The sequence below is a fragment of the Falco naumanni genome, chromosome 4 (assembly GCF_017639655.2).
Source record: "Falco naumanni isolate bFalNau1 chromosome 4, bFalNau1.pat, whole genome shotgun sequence".
NCBI lineage: Eukaryota > Metazoa > Chordata > Aves > Falconiformes > Falconidae > Falco > Falco naumanni.
In genome coordinates, this window is record NC_054057.1 from 27,998,420 (window position 1) to 28,017,287 (window position 18,868).

General features: G+C 45.2%; 1 protein-coding gene across 2 annotated transcripts in view; it reads left to right on the forward strand.

Moving 5' to 3' along the window:
* The first annotated feature begins 406 nt into the window (after positions 1–406).
* The window catches only part of EGFR (epidermal growth factor receptor), a 158,825-nt gene continuing 140,363 nt past the window's right edge, over positions 407–18,868 (forward strand). Inside the window, exon 1 of one of the 2 annotated variants that reach the window (XM_040591355.1) lies at positions 407–868. In XM_040591355.1, coding sequence (XP_040447289.1) covers positions 763–868 — 106 coding nt within the window. In that variant the 5' untranslated portion in view covers positions 407–762. The remainder of the gene's footprint in view (positions 869–18,868) is intronic. The other variant, XM_040591354.1, reaches the window with a different exon arrangement.

The window sequence follows — 18,868 nt, forward strand, 5'->3', positions numbered from 1 at the left end:
CTCCGGAGCGGCTTCGCTACTGTTGCTCCCGACAAACCGCCTCAGCCCTTCCTCCCCCGGGGGGCTCGGAGGAGCCGCGGGAACGGGAGAGATAGAGCTTCTGCTGCAAAACACCCCGAGATGCCGCTGTGCCCACCCAGGGAGGGACCCGGGGCTGAGGCTGTGCCACGACCACCCCGCTTTTTCGCGAGCAGCGGCGCAAACCCGGGGCAGTCTGCCGGGAAGCGGGACCCCCCCCACTCCCCGGAGCAAGGAGAGGCGACTCAACCGCCCCCCGCCAGCCCTGCTCTCATCCTGTATCCCGGGACAGGTGCCGGGTCCGCCCCTTCTCCACCTGGGCGGGGAAGGCGCCGCCGGTTCCTCCTCCCCTCTCCTCCTTGCTCCCTCCCCATCATCCTCCTCCTCCTCGGCGTCCCCAGAGGGAGCCCCTGCGCTCCGCGGCCGGGCGGAGAGCGCAGCCGGGCGCGCCCCGTCCCGCAGCCGGCTCCAGCCGCTCCGCAAGCCCTTGCGCACCCGTCGCTGCCTGCAGCAGCAGCAGGAGGAGGAGGAGGAGGAAGAGGAAGGCAGCAGCCGCCCGCCCGCAGCGGGGGTACCCACGTGTACGCGCAGCCCTCGACGGCCGCCCTCCAGCATGCTGCGCGGGGCCGCGCCGGGCGGAGCGCCGAGGAGCTGAGCGCAGCGCGGCCGCGGAGTGGAACAGAGCGGCTCCGCGGAACCTCCGTGCGCCCGTCCCGTCCGACCCCCCCCCGGCGGAGCCGCAGCATGGGCGGCCGCAGCCCCCTCGCTGCCGCCGGGCCCCGCGGGGCCGCTGTCCTGGTGCTGCTGCTGGGGCGCGTCGCCCTCTGCGCCGCAGTGGAGGAGAAGAAAGGTAAGGGGGGCGCGGGGGGTGCGGGGTCCTGCCGCCGCTGTGCTGTGGGACCGCGGGGGCCGGGGCGGCAGGCGGCGGCGCTGCCCTGCGGAACGGCGGAGGGAAAGTCGCGACGAGTTGTTTGGGTTGGGGTGGTTTTTTTTTTTCCTTAAGAAAAAAGAAAGGAGAAAAGGGAAACCAACCAAACCTATAGCAGCGATCCCGCAGCTCTGACTTCCTGATTCGAGGCTTATTTTCTTTTGTGGGGGTGGAGGAAATACAAGGGAATAAGCCTTGGCACATTTCATCGCTTGTGCTGCTCCCTTCGTGTTCCTTTTCCTCCCTCCCATCCCGTCCCGTCCGCGTTGCCCCGACGCTCCCGCAGCGCTGCCCCCGGGCGGGGGGCGCAGCCCCGCACCCCCCGGAGAGATCGTGTAGCTACCGAGGAAGTGCCGCTCCGGGCATCCCCCCGCCAAGCTGGGCACCTCTGCTTGTCCTGTTAAAAAAACCCAAAAAAACAAAAAAAAAAAACACCCAAAAACCAAAACAAAACCAAAACCTATAAAAACCCCAAACCAAACAAACTATATATGTATGTGTGTGTATATATCTGTATATATACACCTGGGAAAGGTGAAGGGGGGGCGGGGAAAGCGAGGAAACTTCACGGGGGTTCTGTGTCCCCGGTTGTTACCCAGAGGAGCGATTTATCCCAGCCGTGTCCCGGCGCTGCCACCCGTGGGACACCGGCCGCCCGGCGCGGCGTGGGAGCGGCGCCTCCAGCCCGCCGGGACTGGTCGGGGCTGCTGGTTTGGGCTTGGTTTGAGTTTTTTATTATTATTATTATTTTTATTATTTATTAGAAAATGGTTTAAAGGGTGAGGAAAACGTTTCTGGCCGGTGGGATCTGTCGCTTTTTCTCTGTGTGTGGCGGTTCTCTTTTGTGAGTTTGGAGAGCAGGCCCGGCTGCTGTTCCAGGCAGTCGTCTTTATCTTGGAAATCTGCCAGCCGGGGGGTGGGGGTGATAGAGGGGGGGGAAAAAAAAAAAAAAAGAAAACGGTAGATTTGGGTAGTTTGGTTGTTGGGTGGTTGTTTCCCCCCCCCCCCCTTCTTTCTTTTCAAAGGTAAAGCGGGAGAAGAGAATTAGTATTTTGTGGAAGGGCTGATGGCTTAAAGCAGTTGAGTTAGTCCTTCGTGACTGTGGACAGTAAAACCGCCCTGGAAAGGGAGAAACACCCCATCCAAAAGAACTAGTTGCACAACCTTTAAAAAGTGGAGAGATTCTCTTGTTCCAGAAATCAAGTTCATACCTGTTGTTGATGTAACACGGGCAGTTTTTCTTTCCTGGGATTTTTTTTTTCTTTCTTCTTTTTTGTTTTAACTCACCCTTTGAAAATGATGAGAAGCTAGGTGGCTTCACCTGCTGTGCTTGTATTAAAAGTCTTTTGAGACGCAGTCTCTAGTGTGCATGTAGAATATATATAGAGTGTGAGGAGAAATGCCTCGTTTATAGTGTTTAATTCTGTGTCTTGTAAACTTAGGAGGTGCCAGTTACTTGAGGATTACTAAATAATCAGCAGCTCAGTGATAAACCCAATAGAGATTGTTCTCAGCATGTTGTGTCAGCAACTAACTGTTCTTCTGAGGAATGCTGGAGACTCAGTGGCAGAGATGGAGGCAGAAGAATTTCTTCAGGTAGCATTAGTCGTTTGATTGGTCTGTATTAGTTTCTCCCCACGCTTAAGGATAAGCAAGAAGATCAGTTGGGGTACAAAATGAAACAGTGTGTGAGAATTGTGAGTTACTGGTTTGAAGCAACAGGTCCAATGGGCATCGGTATATGTTGAGGACCTGCCTCCTTGGTCAAGTGCTAGGACCTAGCATCAGAATTCAGAGTAATTCTGGAATTAAATGTGCCGCAATAAATATATGCAACACTCTTTGAGTTTTAGGACCAAATTCTGTGGATTTCAGAAGTTCAAATCGCCTACGAAATGACACTTTTTGAAATTTCAACCTGATTTGTTCTATTACCAAAAACAGCTGTCTCAAAAGAAAAAAAAGTACCTGGGCAGGTGTTGTTTTTGTTAGAAGAATGTTGCAACCAACCTATAAAATCTGATCAACCTGATGTTTGAATGGAAATTTAAATACAATTGTGTCTTTTCCCAAAATTTTAAAATGAGTTCTTTGAATATGGATGAGAGAAAACTGGTTTAGTTATAACACTGTAGTCATTAGGATACCAATTGCGTATATTCCAGAAACAAAAGGCATTGCGGGAAACTGAAGTACACTCACAGGGATCAATACCTGCCTCTATCTACCTGCTCTGATGTTGACCCACATTAACCACAGTGGAATTAATCCGGATTTCCACTCATGTGCCCCGGATGGCTTGCTCAGTGGTACCCGAGATAAATGACTGCTACAGCCGGCATGCCACTTAGGTGGGATGTGTTTGACACATGCCCATTTTGTGTGTCAGTGCTTGGTGACAGCGCAGCAGTTCGGTGAACTGCTTTTTGTTGCTGTATATTGGTTTTATATCTCTAGTTTTGATCTGTAGCTGCAGCCGTGGTGGGGTGGGAGCATGCATGCGAGCACGCTGGGCAGCTCGGTTGCTGCCGAAATTGGCTGTGATACCTTTCTGTACCCAACATCTTGCATTGCTTTCTGAAAAACCAAGGAAAACTAAGTTCCTTAAGGATGTTGAAGTATTTATTTTCATGGGAAATGAAAAAGCTCCATCTAATACCCTGTGCGGTGTTTATGTGTGGGTTTTGTGTGTACTGCTATTATGTGTCTCTGCCCTTTACATTGTTCTGTAGTTTCTGCACTGTATATTATTCCATACTTACTTGCAGCAGATGGATTACAAGTGCACTAATCTTTACAGATCGTGTAGGGCTTGACCCGGTTACGTGCAGGCATCCAGTGCTTTTTCAGATGCCCTCCAGTGCAGGCTGGTCTTGCTGGAGATCCCCTTGAACCGTGCCTGCTGGTGGGGGCTGTGGTGGGAGCAAGCCAGCAGGTCCTCAGCCTGCGCGGTGCCAGGCGTCCCGGCGCAGGGAAGGGGTGCTCATGTTCCTGTTGCGGTACTGGCACTGCTGGCCTGCTGTTCTGTTGTTCCATATTTGTGTTATCACTGATGCAAGTGGAGGTTTCTGTGTTGGAGACAGGAGTGATCATGTGTGTGTGTAGGTATTTGTTATGTAAGATCTCGCCTGTGCACCCATTTATTTATTTATTTTTCCTCCTTGATAAATGACTGAACTTTTTTGGATTTGGAAGCTATAACAAACCTGTGCGGCCTTGGCAGCGAATGCAGTTACAGAGACGGAAATTTAGGTACTGATACGGTCCAATTTGGTGAGATAATGTAATTAAGTAGTCTTGAGTATAGACCTGCTCTTACTCCAGTGCCACAGTGTGTGAACAATTAAGAACAAAACTCAAATCCCATCATTAAGGGCAATTTCTGACAAGTGTGGAAGGGAATGTAAAGTGCCAGCAGTTGGCTCCTTAATTTGGGCAATCCGCAAAATGCGGTGACTGCGAGCAAACGTTCTGGAAGAGATGGGCCTCTCGCAAGGTGTGTGCCTCTGCGTGGTGAGCAAACTGTGCTGAAGTGGTACTAAATACAAATGTGTTACTTCTTGCATCAAGAATATAGTCAGAGATTTGCAGATAAATAAGAAATGTCAAGATCAATGCCCTGGAGACTTTACAATCAGAGTAGTCCATTGTAATTTATTTGTTAATTTATAGAGGGAGACTTTCAGGGAGTGTCGCACAATGCCATTATGGTCCTCAGGGCTGACTTTTGCAATTGGGTATCCATGTATCACCGAAATCGCTGGGATATGCTAGCTTTAGAAGCAAGATAGCTGACTAGTCAAACCAGTTCCTTCAGAAGGTGTCCTTATCTTCACTGAGCACAAACTGCCTTTGGTTAACAGCTCATCAGAAACAAGCCTAGTGAAAGGTTTGCTTCATTTTAGGGAGGATGACAATACCTTCATGGAATGGTCTTGTGTAGAAATTGTTGATATTGCCACAAACTCCTGGATTACTCCAAGTTTCGGTAGTATGTGTGCATCAGAGGGTGCAGTCACCCCTGCCTATGTGAGTGGAGCATCCCACAAAGAACTAACGTGCATTCAAAATTAATAGTTAGCATGTTTGTTATAAGTATTGGTGTTCACAGGTATGAGAACTTGTGTCGAATCTTGTGTTAGACTCAGATCTGTATTGCAAAAGGGCTCATGTAATGCAAATGTGGTTGTATTGTCAGAGAAACTCTTTGGCATGTAGGACTGTAATCGGGGAGGCCAGAACTGCAGGGTACCCACAGAAGCATCCCCTGGCCAGTCTGGATCAGGAGCACTCTCTGGGCTGACCTGGCTGACAAACCTTTGTAATTCAGACTAGCCAAAATGGAGGTGAGGTCTAATTCTGTAGAAAGCTAACCTGCCAGCTAGAGTAATTGCTGTTTTTGAAATGTGTGGATTGCATTCGGCATCTTCTCTTTGTCTTTATAATTCTCAAACCCCCATTCTGCTGTACTGCTCTGCTTGAGCATCTGCAAGGGAAAAATGCAACTCTGTTGGTCGGGGCTCAGCTGGCACAGGAATCGCGCTCAACCCAGCTAGGATTTTGCTAATTTTATCAGAAAGGGAAAGTTACTAGGGAAGGTGGCAGAGCTTTTATTTGCTCCTCAGTGGAAGACACGTTCTCGCCTTTCATTTCCCGGATTTGTTCTGTAGCAGTTGTAGAAGGCACGTAGCCTCCAAGGTGTGCTCAAGCTGCACTTATTGCTGTGACAGGGATAGTCACCTGCCTTGCTCTCCTCTCAAGGTTAGCTTGAGCAACTGGAGAAGTTAGTGCAGCATTTGCCTCTCTGGGTCCTAAGCGGCACTTCACCCAGCGCCTGCAATGGGAGGGATGAGCAGGAGCTGCGTGACTCACCAGAAGCCCTCCGTTCCCCAGGACCGCTGCCGTTCCAGCCTGCTGGCTCTGGAGAGCTCGTGAAATGCGTGAGGACCTCAGGAGCCACTGCTGTGGGTTTATCAACATCGTGTAGGTGTGGGTAGGAGGTGCTCAGGTGAACTTATTTTTTATTTTCTCCAGGAGTTAATTGTAGGCAGTGTGGGAATCCACTGCTTGATGTTCCGTGTGGACTCTGACCGTCGTTGTTCAGCTTGGTACAGTACATGCTGACCTGTTAAATACATACCGGTGTGACCTTCTCCTATGCCCCTTTGCTTCCAGGAACGCTTTATTAGTAGGTGTAGTGTGAGATCTAGTATCGTTTCTGCCCATTCTGGGGTTTTATGTGTTACTTCTTGGCTTCCAACTACAGTGAATGAGACTGTAATACTTTTTTTTTAAGGGTTGAATTCTGCTGACCTAACAGTATTGGGTAATAGCGGTGTTTTTTGTTTTTTTTTCTTTCTTCAGAAATAGTTACAGAACACTTGGAATGAATACCGGCAGTAGAAGTCATTCCTAAAGGAAATGTGGAAAAAAATAATGTACTTCTCTGTACAGAGAAATTGTACCAAAGTAAATGTCTATTCCTGCTTAAGCAAAATTGGTTTTTATCAGGAGCTACGACATACCTTCATAGTTTGTCTTACAGGGAGAATGTATAGGTGTGGGTCTTCTGCTCTCTGTGGTTAATATTGAGGTTTTGAGGGTTGCTTATAGGGAACAAATGTGAGGAAACCCACTTGTGAGACTGTGTGTTTGAACAGAAAAATTTCTGATGACCAGAGTGCAAAGACAAGACTGTGTGGGTTGGCCATTGAGCTAACTAGGACGTTGCTACCATGCTGTGCCTCTTAAAAGAGTTATGGTTTTCTTTTTAAAGAACAGGACGGATTGCTAAGAGAGAGCAACCCTGGATTTATGTAGCCCATAAAGGTGTGTGAGCTTTCATTTTAAGTTTTAATGCAAAGTGTATTTTGCCTGTTGACAGATCTGTGCAAGGCAGATGCAAGGTTCCTCCTCCTGCCAGCATGCCTTCTCCTGCCCAGCACAGCTGCGCACATGAAAGTAAACATCTATGTGTTCGCATGCGTGTTGTACTATTAGAGTGCTGCAAATAATGGGTTGGTTTTGTTTGCTTCGATAGCTGAAGAGAAAAAATAAAAAACAACCCTGGAAAAAAAGAGTAACTTTCAGTCAAACTGAAACAAATGTGTTGGGGTGGTTCTAGTGAAGGGAAGGGGACACACACACACCCCCCAACAACAACAAAACACTAACAACACCCCACCCCCACCTCGTTTTAAGATAATCTGGAAGATTAAATTTGACCTGATTTGACCTGAGACCATTTCTTTTATTTTTTAAGTTGGGAAAGAAGGAACATGAAATACTGTTTGAAATGAAAATTTCCAGGTTTATTTTGAAAATACCAGAACACCATTTGATTTTCTTATCCCTCCCTCCCACTCACGTTTTTTTGGCAAAGGTACGTTGGCTGAGTTTGGCTCAAATTAATGAGCTAACTTCAATTCGTTCCTTCCCCTCCTGAAAAACTTAAGGTTTCAGGGGTGGGGTAAACTGTCATTTATATACACATCAATAGCTGCGCTCCAGGTGAACATTAAGTAGAAAGATAAATGCAGTCCAAAATGTTTGTGATCACTTTTTTTCCCCATTTTCATCAAATAAAATAAAAATCATGAAAATGAAATTATATTAACAATAACTCAATGTAATGATAATTATAAAAAGCTGGGTAGCCATCACCTCTCTGGTGTGTATATGTTTGATGCCTTCACCATACCTTGCTAACCTCTGGCTGGAGGAGGAGCTGGAGGCTTGCAACCTCCTTGCTGGAGGCGCCCAGGCAGGTGGGCCAGGACTTTAGTAGGGCGAAAGCTGCAGAGCAGTAGCAATGCCCCAAAGGCCAGCTGCACTTCTGTGTGGGTTAAAAGCTTTCTCCTCCGTCTAGCCGTTACCTCTCCATGGTTCCTTTACCTCGCAAAGGTGCGACACTAAGGGTGGGTAGCACCCCTGGGTGTAGCCTCTGGCTTCCTGGAAAAATGGTAAGTTTGCCAGCCCCCTCCATCCCAAACCAAAAAAAAAAAACCTAAAAAAAAAATATAAATACAAGTACACAGAACCAGCACAGGTGGTTTTGCCAGTATGGCTTTACTGGAGCAGACTGCTGCTCCTGGGGTGTGGGGCCAGTGGGGCTGGGCGAGTCGCAGGGACCATGTCAGGTGAGATGTTTTCTGGGAAAGATGTGGAAGGAAGGAGGAAAGGATATAAACCAGCTCTCCTGATGACAAGATAGTAGTACTGTAGCTCTGGCTTTTATGAGAAGAAAATTATCAGTTTGTAGGAGCGGGATCTGTGTGCATTTGGTAATCAAAGCACGATGGCATAACCTCTGCCTTCCCATCACCAGATCCAGCAGTAAATATGAAGATAACCAGAAGAGCCCTGGAAATCAGACGCTCTTGGCGCAGGGGCGTTGCGAGCTCGCGCAGCACTTCTAGGTAGGGAAAAGTAGTATTTTGCCTATCAGGAGCCACAGGGTCAGAGCCACGGAGGCTTTGAAAGGTTGCCTGAGGCAACACAGCTGGCCACTGGCAAAGTTGCCTGCTAGGATTTTGGCCTCTCGCCCCGTGCTCAAGCCAATGATAAACACTGCCTGGAGCTGAAGGCAACCAACATCCTATTTGGGGCTTATTCACAGGCTTTGAGATAATGTCTCATGCGGAGCATCGTTTACCTCTTTCCTGAAGGCCCTTCTGCGTGTCCTTCCCTGGGGACATGTCCCTTGGTGGAGGCTGGCCATAGCCTGGGATGAGGTGACCTATTGTGGTGTGTATGTGGCTTGGCTCCTTGCAACTGAAGCGTGCTCATTCCCTGCCTGCAGTACGGCTCGGCGTGCCCGGACCCTTGCTCCACTGCCCCGGGGGAAGCCCTGGCACTTCCTGAAATAACAGCGATGTGAGACAGTACCTGCAAATCAAGGCTGGGTGTAAGCAGATGTAAAGTCTGAATTGTTTCCTAAATGATGCTTTCTGCATAGCTGCAGCACAGTTAGGATTGTAGTTTTCATATTTGCAAGGCCTAACTTTAAAAAAAACCAAAAAACCAAAAACAAACCAAAAAAACCACCAACAACAAAACCCTAAAACCCAAAAAAACCCACCAAAATCCAACCAAAAAAATAAAAGGCTATATCTGGGGATGCATATCTGGTAGATATCTGGGGATATGTATTCACACCCCGCCACTAAGACCCGAGAGACACATGTACACTCCTGAAGCTGAAGGTGTTTCACATCTGAGGTATAAATGTTTCTTCTTGACAGAGCTGCGTACTTAAATTCTGCAAAGTGTAACTGCAGCTGCACGTGCCATCTCCTGTCGCTAAGCAATCCTCTGATCTTGGAAATACCATTTTTTCATCGGATTAATTAATATATCACATTGTAATTAGTTGAGTCTCTATTTGTTGTTGTTTTTTTAATTCTTAAGTTCAAAATGCTTTTGTAAGACCATCATGTTTTCTGAAGTTCACTCGGGAGGCCAAACGAAGGAAGGAGGCAGGGTTCAAGGAGGAAGCTTGTTTTAGCAGTTGGGTCAGTTATTTCAACAATGCCTTTAGCAAACAAGTAAGAGGCTGTTTGCACAAATCAGTAACTAGTTCCCATGATTCAGATTGAATCATGTAGTTCAAGTAATTTGAATAAATAAATGACTTCTAGTAAACGAGACAACCTCTGCAATTAGGATGGCATGTTGCATATTTCATGTTATTTATTATGTGGTTTTCAATAGATATGATTAAGTTGGGTTACATTTGGAATGCTAGGTAGCATTTCAACACAAGCCACGTAACCAAAGCTCACATTAAAATGCGATACACATTTGTTTTGTGCGGGTGGCGTTGTGTTGTATCTTCAGCATTTATATGCTTTCTTATTAATTTTCCACAAGCAGATACTTAACAGGGAAAAGGAGTCACCTTGCCAAATGCATCTCCATTTTCTTTAATTGTAGTGGGGAATTCTCAAGTGGGTGCTTCTCAAACTTTTACAATTTGCTGCAGTCTTAGCTTGCTTTCATGTCTTCCTGGGCCATCAACATCCAATGGATGTGGCGTAACCAGAGGTGCAGAAAACTGCTTTTCTCCAATGCGCTCATGGATTACACACTATCCCTGGTGTTTCCAAGGGGATGTGCTTCATGGTTCACCTGCAAATTCGGCCAGCTTCGGCTGTTGGGTTTGTACTTGTGGTGACAGCATCATAATTTGGTGTAGAGGACAAAGAAGAAAAGGTCTTCTTGGCCTTTGTTTCCCAATGTTGTTGTTTTGTAATTTGTCTTAATTTGAAGTAGCTGTATTATGCAATGGAAAAATCCTGTGTGGTTTTGGTGTTGTAAAAGTAGTATTTTAAAAAGAATACGGTCACTTTACTGCTCTGTCATAACAGGTTATACCGTGTACAAAGCAATGTTGATAGGTATAAGAAAATACACCCTGAGCTATCAAAGACTTTGGCTGATGGGGCGCTCAGGGCATATGGAGAACAGGTAAGATCTGGGGACCTGCTGGCCAGATGACCATTTGCTCTATTCAAGAGGAAAATTTTGCTATCGTGCTTTTCTCTAACTTTTTTATGTAGTGTATATGTGAGACACTAGGGATACCTATTTGATAAAAGAACTTTTAAAAATAATGAAGATAAGAGATCATCAGTGCCAGATAAAAATAACATTTTGCATATGTGATCACCATTTCTTCTGCACGTGGAAGTTACCACTTCTCCCACCTGAAGGCGTTTGGTGGTGAACTTTGTACAAACTGACTTTGGAAGCCAGAAAAAAAAAATCTTCCTTCCCTTTAATCATTGGGAAGGGAAAGCTGTGGTAAGAGCAGATATGACTAATGTTTGACAAGTTTGCTTCTCTTGTGTTAAATCTTAAGGTACAGAGATCATCGATCATCTCATGGGCACATGAAGACAAGGAAACTTTCCCCCACAAAACAGTGAGGGGCAGATGTCCTCATGTCCCTGGGTGAGAGCCCATAGCAGGTTGGCATGAGTTGCTGGGAACAGCTGAGCCAAAAGTGCCTCTAGTTGAAATCTGTTACGTGTGTGGAGGGTTTTTTCTGCTCTGTTTTTATTGCAGCCTATTTCTCATGAAAGGAAACTTGACATTCCCACTTGTTGAACAGGATTCAATTTATTTTGCTGTTCTTCAGACTAGTTTTGCACTGAGTCCATGCCTTCCCGCCCACTCCCTGTTAAAAACAAATAGAAAACCCCAAGTGAAAAACCGATGAAACAAACCAACCCTTTGGAAACAGACGTGTTAGTTGGCAAAATCCTGCCTCTGGAAGCTGTTTTGTCACAGCTCAACCATAATTGGAGCTGTTGGGTCTCCACATGAACATGGTGCACCGCGGAGTGGTGTGTAGGACACGGGGCCCTTGGTGTTTGCTGAGGGTTGGCATGTGGTGGAAGTGTGACTTGGATTTCAGCGCCAGGCTAAGGGAGAAGTCACTCCCTGAAAATAAGCTGTCAGAAAACCTAGTAACAGCCCCGTCTCCCATCCTTTGGGTACTGATCCGTGTCTTTCCCAATGGGGACCAGCGGTAATGTGAACAGAAGGTGCATTATGCCCAGCGTCAGAACCAAGCTGGTGTCTTTATGCAGCAGACTGAATGAAGCGCGCGAGGCTTGCCAGGTGGTATCAGCTCTGCGCTTTGCCTTTGGTGTCATGGTTGGGGCATCTAGGTAGGTACTGATGCCAGTATCACTTCCCCAAAATCAACGGCAGAAATTCAGCCTTCGAGAGTAGAAGCAGGGACAGGTATTTCACAGCAGATCCAGAGGGGAAACATGCAAGTCATATTTACTTGGTGTGCTCAGCTTCCACCTACCTGGAAAGGGAGGATAAGTAGTTGAGTTGCAGCAGTTTTAATTTGGTGTAAGAGGAAAAATGTGATTCCTTCCATTTGTAATTCCTAATTTGGCCACTTGCAATGAGGATGTCTGCAGTAGGAGGCGAAGTCAAAACTTTAGCATCTTCAGTTACCTGCTAGGATCTACTAACTTCTCAAAACATCTGTGTTGGGATAGATGCCCAATGTAATGAGTTTGATACTTGTCTTCTTGTTTGGGATTTGAAAGGATTATAATTGAAATGCTCCCTCATTTCCATCTGGTCTTGAAAAAGTAATTAAGTGTTGAGCAATGGTATTGTCAGTCTGTTTCCTACCTAATAAGCTCTGCAAGGTGCTCTTGTTAATGATTTTATTATTTCAGAGCTGCTCTTGTTCTCTCTTTCCCTCCTTAATGAGGCACATCCCCTAGGCAGCATCACTTCATCACAGTTGTCTATGGAAGATGAACTAATCCAGCACCATGGAAGTTTGTATTCAGCCGTGTGTAAGATGCTCATGTCAGTACGTGTGGATAATTCTCCCTGACACTTAAAAGATGTCAAGCGCAAAAAAGGAAGAACAGACCCTTTTTCTAAATGAGGGTCGTCTTGATTTGAACAGCAGCAGTCTGGTTTGCATCAATGAGCGATTGGTATTCAGCGAATTAAGAGTAAAAAATAGCTAATTAACACCTTCTCTCTTTCTTTTGTGTCTGGTTATTAGCTACTATGCACCAATTTAATTCTTGATAGCATAGGGCGTGGAAGGTGCCAATGCCAAGCTCAGGTCAAGAACTGAATTGAGGTTCTGGAGAGGAATATTCCCTTTTTTACTGTATTGCCTGTTTCCCAGAGCTGCCTCCGTCTTTCATGGAATTTGATGCTTGCGTGCTCAGCTAACATCTGTATTTTGTATTTCGGCATATGAAGAGAAAATCTGATTTGGTTGTGGGCACTTCAAAGTGACGGGCTGTTTTCTCCTGCTTTAGGATGGTACCATTGGATCTTGTCTATCAACTAAACTCAAATGCTGTTTCAAAGACTTGGATCATTTGAGAAATAGCAAACATGACTTCTGAGTAAACAGACTAGTTATAATAGACAGGATTAGAAAGTGGATTGTTCTGGGCCAACGCTACTATTGAGAGTGATGATATCGTACTGGTAATCGCACTGTTGGGCTTAATGGCCCATAAACTTTGATAAAAGCTTTTTTAAAATTGTCAGCAATAATTCCCTCCATTGTTAGATTGCCATTGAAGGTCTTCAGCCCCTGGAATAAACTGCTACCATCAATTGTGTTTATGTAATTACATAAAACAAGACTTTCGCTCTGAAGGTGTACTAAGTCAAATAAAAAAAATAAATACTGTCAGCTGAAAATGTAATGCATCAGGTCCCCAGTTGCTGTAACTGCCCAGAAGTCTCTTGCCTGGGTTGGGCCGGGGTACATCTACAGCTGAAGCTGCAGTTCTGTGTGTGGAGAATAGGTGCCTTTTCCTTGCCTCCGCCCAGCGCTCACTGGGTCAGCAATGGGCAACATTATCGAGGGTTTTCTATGAAAACAGAAAAACAGAAAAAAGTGTGCTGCAGTTTTAGTGTGTTCTTAGTTTTTTCTGTGTTTCTTTTAGTGTGACAGTTCTTAGAACGTGAATATTAAAAAGGCATAATTACTTTCATAGGCCATTCTAAAAAAGATGCAGAAGCACTTTAAATTTTGTCTGTAACTTACAAGCTGTGTCATTGTATGGTCCCTTTCAAATTGTTTTCATAGCTACTAACTTTATACCTTTCCTTTTTTTTTTCACCTTCATCCCTTCCACGTGATTGGTTGAATAACAAATTATCAGCCACAGTGTGATGCAAAATGGTCTATAATCCAATGCGGGAAGTGAAGGAAGTTCTCTTGCAAGAAAATAAATAGCACGGGGTATTTAACAGTGCATTAAGCAACATAGCTGTTACACTGCACTGATAATACAGTGATGAGAGCGGGGAAATACTCTATGTCATTAGTTTAGTCAAGCAGTGAATTGCTCTGTCTCTGATGTCGTTGTTGGTATTCAACATATCTAGCGCAGATGCATTGGTAATGCAAAGCATAACGAAGAGTTGAACGGGGACTTTCCACCCTGCAGCATGGGATGCCAAGGGGGAGCTGCCTTACCTGCCTGTAGGTGGAATTTCATTTTTATGCTCTAGGGAGGAGGGGAACAGAAATGTTCCTATCACTAAGTAGGGACAGGGCCTCCTAGAGTTGTCGCATGCCCGTGTTTATTCGCTTAATTTTCTTTAGGGGGGGTGTGGTAGAGGTAGGAGCGTATCCTGGGGGAATATTTTTTTCCAGTCTCCACCTGTGCAGCTTCAGGAGTGCTTTACCCCAGAAGAATACAATTCTTAAAGTAATGATCTTGTCTGGCCCACTATCTGTGATAAAAGCACTTGCTCCATCTCCGCCTTCCCGATGTGTTTGGCAGCAGATTGTAAAGTGGAATTCAAGGAGGGTCTTGAAGAGAGCCTGGCTTCCCAGCTGCAGAGTGTGCAGCTTTGGCAGAAAGCACTGCAGCTGCAAGCACGGGAGTTCATAGGAAAGGTAAAATTATGGAGAGCTGGAGGAGAAAGAAGAAGATCTGGAACTCTTGCTTCTCAATTACAGTAATGCTACAGCAGGGACACGTATCTTCTGTTGAGGCTCAATCCAGCAAACCTTAGGCGTAATATCTCTTTGAAGTCTATGGATATTTTGCCTGCCAGGACTTCAGGATCAGGGGGTTTATTACTTTATTTGCCTAAGAAAACTCTTCTCATCCAGTTTAGAAGGAAAAACTGACACAGAAAACCTCACTGTGTTACATGAAGATTATGCCAAAAAGTACTTTTCCTGAAACGGAAGTTAAGATTATAAATTGTATTGTGGTGTCAGTGTTGAATGAGTCTTTTGCCTGAGTATGCTCAAAAGTAAGTCTAGTAAGTATATATTCTGTTAATTGTCCTTCCGCTTTCTTTTCCTAAACGATTGCTTCTAGACCTATTGTTGGGAGGCGGGATTAATACGGGTGAAACCTTTAGGTGGTGCAAAGCAGTGTGGTTTCAGCATTGGTTTTTCCAGCCAGTGTGGTGGTCTAATGGTTTAAAGGTTTAACACACAGGAGATGGCTCTCAGCTTCCTAGAATTCAACCTGATGGAGCTGAGTGGCATTTCTCTTGCACATTGGATGTGTGCAAATACCTGCTATATACTGCTATATAGCAAAAACTGCTATACCACCCAGTACTGGAGCGGCTCCTGTCTATGTAGCACTGACAAAAGGACACCAGACAGATTTAAAGTGCGCATAACTACAGCAAGATCCAGAACTTAACGCTTACAGAGTGCTACAGTAAAAGGAGAGCATGAATTTGTTCAGAAGGTGAGAAAAGTTCTTAATGGAAGTACTCGGCAATGGCTCTGACTCAGCCAGCTGCGTTGGCACATGTGTTACTTCAGGTCTGCGTGCGATCCCTTTGAAATCAGTGGGCTGGTGTGTGGTAGTCCTAGAGTTTGTACAGGTTCAGGAGCCTTGTCTTACAGGGACAAAAATTACACTGTTGAAGGGAGCGAGGGTTTTGAGAAGCTCAAGTGGCACTTCTGTAGGGTGTGACTGGTGAGGGCAGATACTTGGCATTTCTCGACAGTGAGCTGCTGAAGATCGTTGAAATGGAAGTCATGAGTAACTGGAAGTATCAGAAGTTTTGATTTATGTGTGTGAATTTTGAACAAGGTTTCCTATGATGTTTGTGCATCACCTGCATTTGATAGCAAGGAAACGATGTTGAGGTGTGTGCATATAATGATGATTTGCTGTCTATCAAACCTTAGAGTGGTACATTATAAATGTTTCTCTACAATAAAATGTAGTTGTTGTAGTGGAGGCAGGAGACCTAGGAAAGGTTAGGAAAGGTTTTAAGCTAGTCTGGACTGAGTAAGACTATACCTTATAATTGAAAACCTAGTAGTGTAAGGTCAGTATCCTGTTTAGGAGTTTTCCTTTTAAGACACTGTGGTATAAGGAAGACCTTCTATGCCAATGGTTTTACAACATTTCTTTGTATTCTTAATCTTTGAACTCTTAGGAAGAGCTGAGTATCTGTGTATTAATAAAACTATGTGCTTAGAAAAAGCATACTTGGGAGTATGAGGAATTGTTTATTACTCTCAGTAGCGCTGTGTTTTGCAAGATCATTATTGATTGCTGTTCTCTTGTTGACTTTTCTCCCATAGCTACTGTTTTTAGCGGATTGCATAAAACAAAAGGACAAATGGGGCTTTCTAATTCTTGAAATAAAGCCCAGGAAAACGCTATGCGTGTACAATGGTCCCTTTCCCTGTTGACAGTAATTTTGGAACAGCACCTTTAGTCTTTGAAAGTGTTTTGAAGTCGTCTTATGGACAAAAACCTGCATAGGTGCAGGTCCAAAACAGTGTAAAAATGAGTCCTGTGATTTACAGCCTGAATTTTAGTCTCCTCTGCTACTGTTCACCAGCAAGCTATTGCTAGTTGTGAGGTAGATGACAGGCAGGGCTGGAGGGAGCAGCTCTTCCAATGGTGTCTCTGTGCCTGCAGGGTCACTGTGCTTTCCCAGCTATGCTCCGGGGTGGTGGTGACAACCCACCTAAGGACAGGCAGTGCTGGGGATCTTGCATCCTTTCTCCCCCATGAGGGTCCATAGGAGGAAGCATTGCAGAAGTTTCTCGTCTGATATAACTGGATGTTCAGAGCTGAACACAAACCCCAATGAAGCCAGGGAGCCGTTAAAATGTCTGTGAGAATTCACAAGTTTTGTGTGAAAACCATGTTGCATTGGAAGGCAGCTGGCCCTTTCACCTCCTAGACTGAGTCAGGTCACCAGGAACACTTACAGATCACTTTTGGATGATTTCTGACCCTCTTTACTTTTTACACCTTCACCATGGTATAACCTCCAGCGCTGGAGCCCATATTCCTTCCCTGTAATTCCCATTCTGATCTTCCTTACAGATACTCTCCCGTGATAAGTATCTTTATTGTCACTCATCCTGTAGGACGGTGGAGCGGGTTTATACTCCTAACCATCCTACCACCTCAGTACAGTTTGTTCAAAGGCCAAGACCGCTTTTAAGTTCACCAAGTTAAAGGCAGTGGCTGGGCTGGAAACTGCACAGCACACCTTTGTTGTGCTGCCCAACGGGTAAGGACAGGTGAGCAAGGTGGCCCCCAACAAGTCTCTGCAGTAACTAAATTTAGTTCTGCTACAGATATGCCAGGCAGCAGTATTGCAGTGCTATTTTATATAGATATTTGGTTTTATATAGATATTTGGTTTTATATAGATCTATAAATAGATTTTTAGTGAAGGTGTTCAGGCCAGTAACATGGATGATAATTCGCTCGAAACATCACCAAGAAGTCCATTTTTAGTCAAAAGTAGATTTATATTTTTTTATGACTTATTTTGTTGTTTGTATTCAGTGTTTGGAACGCACTACAGTGATAATTAGGCAGGCAGTGATTTATCTCAGGTATGTACCTACAGGTATAAAAATGCAGCCTGTCCGCCCGATATCTAATTAATCGCTTACCTCCCATGGTAAACTCAGTGTTACATGAGGAATGCTTTCCAGCACTAGCAAGATTTTTAAAAGCTGCTTTAGATGCATATTAAAAATGCTTTTGGAAATGGAGAGACAGAAGAGCTTAGAAGTCTGATGACTGTTTACCTGAAAGGAGTTCCCAGGGGCAGAGAAGCCGGGTTCTCTGTTCCTGGTGTTTTAGCCGGGCAGGGAATTTATTTGGTCGTCTGCTCACAGAGACATTGAAGGGACAGTCTATTTAAAAATTCAAAATTAAAGGCAGTAAGATGAGTCCTTTACATGAAGTTCAGGGCCTTGCTTCACGGAGTCGGTGGTAGCTGGGGTTAACAACTGCAGATGATGTTTTCTGTGTAACCCACAACCTCTGCACAAAGTGAGAGCGAGGGACTGACTGCGTGGGGAGGAAGCTTCCCCAGGCTGAGAAGGTTATTTCATAGGCTCCATATTTCATAGCAGCAAATTTATTTAAAATGCTTGGCACTCCTCTTTTAAGATGCATGTGATATTCCGGATTGCATGTGATGTGGCATGCTAAAAAGAGAGAGCTTGCTTTAGTTATAGACTAAACACCAGAGGCTTCTAAAGTCACGTAAGAAAGTCTTTAGTTTGATAGCATAGTTTCATTTATAGGGAGGAATAGCAAACGTTGACCTGTGTAGCAGGCAGCAGCATGGGCAACTGTGATCTAAAGCTATCTTTACATGTGCCGGTATGGAAGGGGAGACTGTAAATATCTGCAGCATTGTGGTATGAAAGCATGAGGTCACATTCTGCCCTCAGGTAGGTCTCCAGCCCTGCTGAGGTATGGCACTCAGGGCTGGAAGCAGACCTGGCTTTACCGCCAGGAACAGAAGCATTCAGAAGCAGGGATGCAAGTCTGTCAGGTTTGCTCCCAGTCTGGGCTGCCTGGTGTAAAGGGCTTGTGGCAAAAAACAAACAAACAAAAAATTTGTTTGTCCTTTATGAATCCAAGCTGTTGTAGAGAAGTCCTATGCAGTATTCTTTCAATTACTTTTTGTTGGTTTGGTTTTTTATTTCAGGCCACTGTGTAACTGCAATAAAGGATTCTGCAGAGAAATCCTAATTAATCTGTTGCGGATAAAGCAGGGGGGGTTGGTTTAGTGTCTCAGAACGAGTGCTGGAAGAAGTGTGGCCAAAAAAAAAATACACAGCAAAGAGGAGCTAAAATTACCTGAATTCAAGTATCAAATGCTCAGCAGGCTCTGGGTTTGGGGAGGGGGGTTGGTTTTGGTTTTGGCTGTGTGGGTCAGGCTGGTTGTGTGGGGATCAGAACAATGGATTGCCCGTGAGATAGTCAAAAGAGGATTATAAAATTGGGATCTGTGTATTATAACTGTCTGCAATGTTATATAGATTTGATATGGTCTAAGCCCAGCCCCACCCCCAACCCTAAGTAATTTTATATAATCAAGAAATTACATGCCTCAAGACAGGGCACATGGACTGAAGAAATTATTTTTTCCCTC